This window comes from Nematolebias whitei, chromosome 16, assembly GCF_014905685.2.
Source record: "Nematolebias whitei isolate Nwh7 chromosome 16, NemWhi1, whole genome shotgun sequence".
NCBI lineage: Eukaryota > Metazoa > Chordata > Actinopteri > Cyprinodontiformes > Rivulidae > Nematolebias > Nematolebias whitei.
The window spans coordinates 7,452,396-7,460,937 of record NC_056513.1 but is presented as its reverse complement, the minus strand read 5'-3'; the positions used below and the strand labels follow the sequence as shown (position 1 = coordinate 7,460,937).

The following is an 8,542-nucleotide window of genomic DNA, read 5'->3' as shown; positions in this document are numbered from 1 at the left end:
TCAGATGATTAGATCCGGGTTCTGTGTTTTCACTCAAGATGTCAAAAATGTTATTAAAAATTATGTTTAATCATTTCATGGAGGGGAAACGTGAGACTTTAACTTTAACTAAGATCTCAGTCCTGCTGGGTTTACAGCTGGAGGTTCACGCTGGACTTTCAGGCCGTTGATTTAAAAAACGTCGTTTATGAACTCGGCATTGACACACGCTCAGAGAAAACACCCATATGTCAGAATCATGTGTCGTTTACAGGTCAATAATAACGATTATAATTTTTTTTGGACCTTTGGTTTACAGTTTTAGATCATTATGCTTTCTGGTAGTTTAATTCTTATTATGTAGTTTGTTCACCAGTCCAGCAGGGGGCGCCACCGATCCCACGCACTGTTTGACCTTTGAACCAGGAGAAAAACTCGGTTTAAAGTACACGGAGCTGCAGACTGGTCCGGATCTTTTAGTCCGTGTGGTTCTGACAGCTCCGGATCTTTTAGTCCGTGTGGTTCTGACAGCTCCGGATCTTTTAGTCCGTGTGGTTCTGACAGCTCCGGATCTTTTAGTCCGTGTGGTTCTGACAGGTCCGGATCTTTTTGTCCGTGTGGTTCTGACAGCTCCGGCTGTTTGTTCCTCCCGTCATGAACAGGCTGAAGATAATTTCTGGACATTTATGTCCCGGCGGCTCCTCCTCGGAGCTCCGACGGGACTTGCGGAGCTCAGAGACCGGCTCTGCGGTGGGAGGTTCCGGGGAGGAGGTGGTGGTGGTTCACGGACGGAGGACCGCCATTGGGAAAGCCAAGAGAGGCGGCTTTAAGGTAACAAAACACACTGCACGAGCTGAAACGAAGTTTACCGAGGAAACCCGACGTTGAAACAGCCCCGCCCCCTCACTCGTAGAGCACCGCCCACTATAACGATACAGAAAGCAGGAAGGGTCAAAAGTTGTTTTCCTCAGACAAATACGTGTTTTTCTAGTTTTCCTCTCTGAGAGGTTCAGGTCGGTCATTTTGAAGTCTGTTAAAAAACAAGCAACATCTTACCTGTTGTAGATACTTGCTGTCTGCTTGCTGCAGACTCATGTTCAGGCTGCTGTTTATTTTATAATAATAATGTCATCACAATGTCAGCACTGTATGTTTCCATACAATGGTGAAATTAGTCTCTGCATTTAACCCATCCACCACCGGGTGGTGCAGTGGGCAACTATTGAAGGCGCCCAGGGGGCATTTTGGGGATGAGGCGTGCTGCCCAGAGACGCCACGTGATGTTCAGTGACTGGGGATCGAACCTGGGACTTTCGGGTCCCAAGCCGGCTGCCTTGGTGTTTGGCGTATATTGTGAATCGTTTAGCGTATATCTTAGATCCTTATATACTTTTTAAAAATATTTTATATTTTTGCTATTTTGGGGTGTAGCTGGGATCTTGAGTACACAATTCCATTCCACTTCCTGTACCACATGTGATGCAAATGTCAATAAAGAAACTTGAACTTGAATAGCTCTGTTGGTAAGTTCGATTTCTGACAGACAAGCTAATGGCTAAATCTAACAGCAAAGATGTTGAAAGTTTTTTAGTGGATTTTTGTGAATACCGTTATTTAAATAATCACTGTCAAATTGAACAACTTCTCCAGCTGAAATATTAAGAATCCCTGACAGACGTGAACCTGGATGTTTTTAAAACGATGCTGCTGCTGCGGTTTGTTCTGATAAAACACACAGACTCTGTATAAGTAATGGTTTATGTAATGCTAATGTTTATAATTCATAAAATAATGCTTGTATCAGCTGGTGTTTCTGAGATGATTTCAGATGCAACAAATCCACTTTGGACTCCGCTGAGTTAGACTAGCCCGTGTTCAAAGCACCACGTGGCCCGATATCACACGGGACCGTCACGTGCTGATCAAACAAAATCTGGGTCATCATGAGGTCGTGTAGATTCAAGCTGCTCGTCATAGTTTTGGTACCAAAGAGAAGCTTCAAGGGTACAAACTTCAGAAATTTATCCTTCGTGTATTTTTAGAGTCAGAGTCCGAGCGCTCTGGACGAGGGGCGGTACACTGGATAGCCCCGCCTCCTCATCCTCCCACCTTACCAGACTGAATAGTTTTTAGTTCTTTTGGTTTACATGAGGGGCGGAGCTTAAAAACTGCCCTGCAGCCCACCACCAGGGGGCACTCATCCTTTGTGGCTTCATCTTCAGGCTTCCAGTTCTGTTTCTAATAAAAATATATTTTGATTTTCAAAGACCTATGCACAGCAGGTAAGATGATCACGTGTGAGTTTTACTCAATAGCTGACCTAATCCTTTAAAGGGAATGATCCTGATGCTCTGGTTGTTCTGATGTGGGTCGGGTTGACAGGACTTTGTTAGTTTTGGACCGACTTTATTTCTGCGCTTAATTTAATCTTTGGGGGGAGATTTGTTACAGAAAATAAAAGTTTTTGTGGTTTAATTAGAACGTTTAATGAAGGCAAGCTTCTGCCCACCTGCAGGACGCCACACCTGACGAGCTGCTGAGCGCCGTGATGAGCGCCGTCCTCAGAGATGTTGGACTGGACCCAGACAGACTGGGGGACATCTGTGTGGGTGAGACGTGACCTTTGACCTCTGTCCAACCAGAGTTTTGTCCAGCAGGGTGTAGAGCAGAGGCTGCTTCCCATCCTACTGTCAAGATTGTAAAATAACTTTATTTATAAATTAAAATATTACAAATGGACAGAACGTGGAGTGTCAGATGGTTGTAACAGAAACTACCCAATGACCGAATAACAAACTGATCAATGAGGAGCAGAAGTTTTTAGTTTGTTTAGTTTTTAGATTAAACGTTTCAGACCGTCAGACTTGGCTTCTGGTCTGACTTTAACGGTCGTGTTTTTATTTGTTGTTTTTGTTTACAGGAAACGTTCTGCAGCCCGGAGCGGGGGCTTTGATGGCCCGAGTGGCTCACTTCCTCAGGTCAGCCTGACTCTTTAAACAAAAATAAACTAAAGTTTTATTGGCTGAAAGCTTAAAGGAAAAAAGTGGGAACATTTTAAGATCAGAGCCCCCGTGGACAGGAAACAGGAAGTTGTCATCAGAGTCTCTGTTCGCTTCTGGTTTTAGTGGGTTCCCTGAGACGGTTCCTGTTTACACCGTGAACCGTCAGTGTTCCTCCGGACTGCAGGCGCTCCTCAACATCGCAGGTAAGTCCTGACCTGGGCCAGGTGAGGGGTCAAAGGTCAGGGTGAGAGGGGTCAAAGGTCAGGGTGATGGAGGTGACATCTGCAGCCGCCTGCCAACATCTGGTTCAATGAGCCGGTCTGAAGGTGGGACTCAGTCCAGATGTGTGTCTGCAGTCGGGGGGGGGTGGGGGTGGAGAAGAGGCTCAGAGGTCAATTAAACAAGACTCTACCTGTGTGCAGGAACCATCCGGAGCGGAACCATCGACCTGGGCCTGGCCTGCGGGTGAGGACCAACACACAGCTGCATGTAGAAACAGTCCCATTGGTCCAGAACCTGGCTCTAAACCTGGTTCTGGTATGGTTTCTGGGGTAGGAGGAGGTTCAGTTCTCCAGACTTTCTGAAGGTTTTCTTTGTCAAATGTATTTGTAAGAACGTTAAAGTCAGTAGTAGTACACATAAAAGGTCCAGCAAGATGCAAATAAATATTTTACGGCAGTATTTATTAGCAAAAATAAACATTTTACTTTTTGATCAAGAATAAATATGAAATAAAACGTCAGGCTGAAAAAGGGGAATAAAAATGTTGAACTCAGGCGGGTTTGAAGACCGTGAGATCGAACTGGGCCTTCAGTGGAGTTTTAAAGGAAACGAGGAGCAGCAGAGTAAAAACCGGATCTCCTCGGTTCTTCAACAGAACATCTGACAGGTGAGAAGAAGCCGACAAGTTCAGTCGTAGCGTTTTTAAACGGCTCCTGGTCCTGGAGCCAAGACACGCGAGACCCGAGTCTTGACCTCAGAGGATGGACCGGTTCGATCCGATGGGTTCTGTGTTTCAGGGTGGAGAGCATGTCGCTGCGGGCCATGAACGACCCGGGGGACCTGAGCCCCGACCTGACGGAGAACCAGAAGGCCCGGGACTGCATCGTCCCGATGGGGTGAGTCTCTGCACGAGCTCCACCCAGAGTTCAGTTCACGGAGCTTGGATCAGATCCAGAACTGATCTCCCAGCATCATCACTGTGTTAGTAAAACATCAAACTGTTAAGATCATAAACTTCTTTCTGCTGTAAATGTGATTTTTTTAATGTAAATTTATATTTTCAAACAAAGTAATAAAATCTTAGCTCTAGTTTCAGAACACAATGAAAATGTCAGATTTATTATTTCTGTCTGCATTTAATCTGATAGAATTAATCTGAGATTATCCGATCATCAGACTCCCTGTACAAAACAAAAAGTTTTATCTTGTTAACTTTTCATTGTTTTTGTTTTTTCAACATCGTCTGCACAAACTGAATTAATCAGCTGTTTTTAGCTTCTAACGTTTAACTTTAACATGTTTACTACACGTTTTGTTTATAAATAATTTAAAAGGTTTGTTTCATTCACCAGAATTCAGATTTATTTTCTGTCAGTCTGTAATAAAACCACGTTTCTGTTGAGAACCAGAACCTTTTCATGTTCCCGTGTTCAGAACGTGTTCATGGTCTCGTGTTCAGAACGTGTTCATGTTCTCGTGTTCAGAACGTGTTCATGTTCTCGTGTTCAGAACGTGTTCATGTTCTCGTGTTCCGTGCAGAATCACGTCGGAGAACGTGGCGGAACGATTCGGCGTCTCCAGAGATAAACAGGACTCCTTCGCCCTCAGCTCCCAGATGAAGTCAGTCTGTTTCTCTTTGATTCGTTTGTTGTTTTTGTTCTTCGCTGAACGTTTTTAACTTCAGGATTATTAATCTGTCGAGTCCTTCAGATTAGGAAGATTTAGATTTATTCAATCTGCAGTAAACCTCCAGTTCTACAGAACCTGGACCGTCTCAGAACGAGTTTGAAGCAGAACCTAAATCAGATTTTCTTGTTTTTATTTGAACCCGTTCTGTTCCTCTGATCCACCCAGCAGAACCCAGTAGAACATCATTCACCAGATGGTTCTCTGACGTTCCTGTCTTTACACAGGGCGGCCCAGGCCCAGAACTCGGGTCGGTTCGACTCGGAAATAGTTCCGGTCACCGTCAGGTTCTTGGACGATGGCGGCGCCGAGCGTCAGGTGACTGTGAGCAAAGACGAGGGCGTCAGACCCGGAACCACACTGGCCGGACTCTCTAAACTCCGACCTGCCTTCAAACCTGATGGCAGCACCACAGCAGGTCAGAACCTGGGCCAGACTTTAGAACCAGTCCTGGTCTGCCAGCGTTCACTCCCACCTGTGTTCCAGGTAACTCCAGCCAGGTGAGCGACGGGGCGGCGGCGGTCCTGCTGGGCCGCAGGTCGGCCGTGGAGGCTCTGGGTCTGCCGGTTCTAGGGGTCTTGCGGGCCAGCGCCGTGATGGGGGTCCCCCCAGACGTGATGGGGATCGGACCGGCGTTGGCCATCCCCGCGGCGCTGCAGCAGGCAGGTGAGCCTGACGAGTAATCAGATTACTGTAACTTGGGTAACTTTGATCCAAGACGAACCAGAACCTATAAACCCAAACTTTTATCTGTGATCAGATTATTGTAAACAATTACAAATAAAAACAAAACTGTTTTTAGATTAAATTTATGAAAAATCTTGGAGGGATTTTAAATAAAACATTTGAATTTAAATAATCTCAACATGAGATTACCGGTACTTAATTATTGTAAATAAAAACATTTAGATTTAATGTAAGTAAACATTTTATTATTGTAAATACATTTAATTACTGTAAATAAAAACATTTAATTATTGTAAATAACATTTTGATTTAATGTTTGCAAATTAAAATTAAATTTTTGTAAATAAACACATTTAGATTATTTTTGCTTCTGCTCCTCAGGTCTCACTCTGGACGACATCGACGTGTTTGAAATCAACGAGGCCTTCGCCAGCCAGGTGGGTCCAAACCAGACCCTAAACTGGGTTTGGTTCGTCTCCATGGCAACAGATACAGTAATCCCTCAGAGCTCAGGATCAGGACCTGTCCTCTGGTTTTGTCTCTCTGAACCGGTTCTGTTGGACCTTCATAAGTAGGCTGAGGTCAGGTCCTGGATCAGTTTCAGATGACGTTCCTTCTTAGGCAGCAGAAAGGTTCAGGTTCTCCAGATCCAGGATCAGAAGACCAGCAACAGTCAGGAGTTAATCCGGATCTGTTCATCCAGCAGAGGTTTATAGAACAGATGCGATTCTGGTCTGAGGTTCTGGATTACCGAGACAGAACCAGTTAAACTCTTCCTCCAGGTTCAGGAAGCTGCTCTGGGTCCAGCTGACCTTTGACCCTATCTTCCTGTGGTCTCCCTGGTCCAGGTTGTGTTCTGCGTGGAGAAACTGGGCATCCCGCCGGAGAAGGTGAACCCGAACGGCGGCGCCATCGCTCTGGGCCACCCTCTGGGCTGCACCGGGGTCCGGCAGGTGGTGACGCTGCTGAACGAGCTCCAGCGCCGAGGTCGGAGGTCAGTGTGGCGCCGGTCAGTCACAGAAACCCGTCCGGGTCGTGTCTTGAGTTCTGACTGTCGTGTGCAGGGCCTTCGGAGTCGTGTCCATGTGCATCGGAACCGGCATGGGAGCTGCCGCCGTGTTCGAGTACCCTGGACCTTAGCTGCAGAACGGGACCCGTGAGATCAAGGTTAACATCCTGCAGGTCCACAGCTTCCAGAACCAACATCTGGACCATTTCAGAGATCTTTGTCTCAGGTACCTGAACAATCTGAAGAACCAGAACCACAGAACTTCTTAAACGACCCAGAATCCTCCAGTTCATCTTTATTATACTCATGTGACACGTGGACCGGAGCAGAACCTGCTGGTTCTGTTCCCTCCAAACCAGGTGACCCAAAACAAACCTCTTTATCGGACGAGATAAAACCAGTTTGGATCGAAAGGTTCTGGTCCGAATTTAACACTTTACTGCAGAGTGGCTTCAGATCAGTTCAGAACCGGGTCGGTTCTGCTCATTACAACCAGCTCACAGAATGAACAGAACCACCTGAAACATTTTCTATTCAGAGGCTGAGAAACAGGAAACAGTCAAGTTCTACTTCCTGATTCTGTTGGATTAGATGAGTCAGCAGATTTTCCTTTAAAACATCACAAGTAATCATTATTAATTATCAATCAATAATTAATAGTTTGATCCTTTAGTTTGTGATTAAAGTGCCTTCAAGCTGTAGACTGACACCAGAACCTGACGTGGTTCTGGCAGAGGTTCTGTAATAAAACGTGATAATAAAACATTCCAACGTGTTTTTCTGTCTCGTCATGTTCTTTAAAGTCCAGTCAACAGGAAGTGGGTTCTGCTCCATCAGGAGGACTTGACCCGACAGGTGGTTCTGAACTAAACCAGTTTCTGCTTCTTCCGGGCCTGGAACTGCTCCGTTTTACTTCTGATGGATTTGACGAGCAGCGACAGACTCGGGTCCATCCCCTTCTTCTGCGTCTCAGAGTCACTTTCCCGCCTCGTCTCTGCTGCTTCCTGTTTGGGGGTGGGCTCTTCCTGTGTGGGCGTGGCCTCCTGAGCATGGCGGCGCTGCTTCTCCTCCAGGAAGCTCTGCGTGGCTCTGGTCTTCTTGAAGCTGGGGTGAGAGGGGTCCAGATTGAAGAGGTGGGAGGTGAACATGGCCTGGAAGCGAGGGTCCTTGACGTCCACCTGATGGACAGACAAGAGACAGGATCAGGGTTTCTGTCCCCTGCGAGCGTCCTTGGGAAGTGGAGACCCGGAGTCTCACCTGGAATTGGTCTTCCTCCAGCAGCTCCTTGCCCTTCTTCAGCAGCTTCTTCCTCTTCTTCTTGCTCAGGTTCTGCTGCTCCACGATCCGGTCGTAGTTGAAGTGTTTGTGTTTGGCGTCGGCGCCGTCGTCGTCCTCCATCAGCAGCACCATCTGAGCCTGAAAGACGCACAGACACAAACTTGAAGCATAACGTTCACAAGTTGTGACCATCACACGACCTTTTGTTTTACAGAAGACACCACAAGCTTCTCTTTTCTATTACTTCATGATGTCCATCAACAGGAAGTGATGGACCATGTGTCTCGCATGTGTCCGACCACGCCCCGTTTGCTGCGCTGCCTCAGAGCAGGAGATAAAACAGAAGATTTGCAGCAGGTCTGTGGTTCCTGAGCTGTTCGTTTCTGCTCTGAAGGTTCTCCCGTCATGCGTCCAACACGCGATCGGAAACAATTCACGAAGGTTCCACGTGTGAGCGACAAACCCGATGACCCGTTTCCAAGATCACTTCTCGTTTTCTCCAAAACCAGTGAAAAATATTTAATGATGTTGCCGAGGTTCAAATGTTGTGATTTTTAACGCCCCACAGGAACCTGGATCAGCTGCTGAAGACCAGAACCAGAAGTCTGGAACCTGGATCAGCTGCTGAAGACCAGAACCAGAAGTCTGGAACCTGGATCAGCCTCTGACCATCAGAACC

General features: G+C 46.6%; 2 protein-coding genes across 2 annotated transcripts in view; one reads left to right on the top strand and one right to left on the bottom strand.

The window, feature by feature from the left end:
* Window positions 1–409: 409 nt before the first annotated feature.
* acaa1 (acetyl-CoA acyltransferase 1) lies at window positions 410–7,361 on the top strand. The gene is made up of 12 exons (XM_037689612.1): window positions 410–810; window positions 2,495–2,588; window positions 2,900–2,957; window positions 3,105–3,184; window positions 3,404–3,446; window positions 4,001–4,099; window positions 4,743–4,823; window positions 5,117–5,307; window positions 5,376–5,555; window positions 5,958–6,013; window positions 6,425–6,570; window positions 6,641–7,361. Exons 1-12 carry the CDS (start codon window positions 634–636, stop codon window positions 6,714–6,716), a joined length of 1,281 nt encoding a protein of 426 aa, XP_037545540.1. The 5' UTR covers window positions 410–633; the 3' UTR covers window positions 6,717–7,361.
* The window catches only part of esf1 (ESF1, nucleolar pre-rRNA processing protein, homolog (S. cerevisiae)), a 12,707-nt gene continuing 11,008 nt past the window's right edge, over window positions 6,844–8,542 (bottom strand). Inside the window, exons 13-14 of the mRNA XM_037689611.1 lie at window positions 7,843–8,001; window positions 6,844–7,763 (exon numbers count right to left, since the gene is read on the bottom strand). Of these exons, the coding sequence (XP_037545539.1) occupies window positions 7,452–7,763; window positions 7,843–8,001 (471 nt within the window). The 3' untranslated portion in view covers window positions 6,844–7,451. The remainder of the gene's footprint in view (window positions 7,764–7,842; window positions 8,002–8,542) is intronic.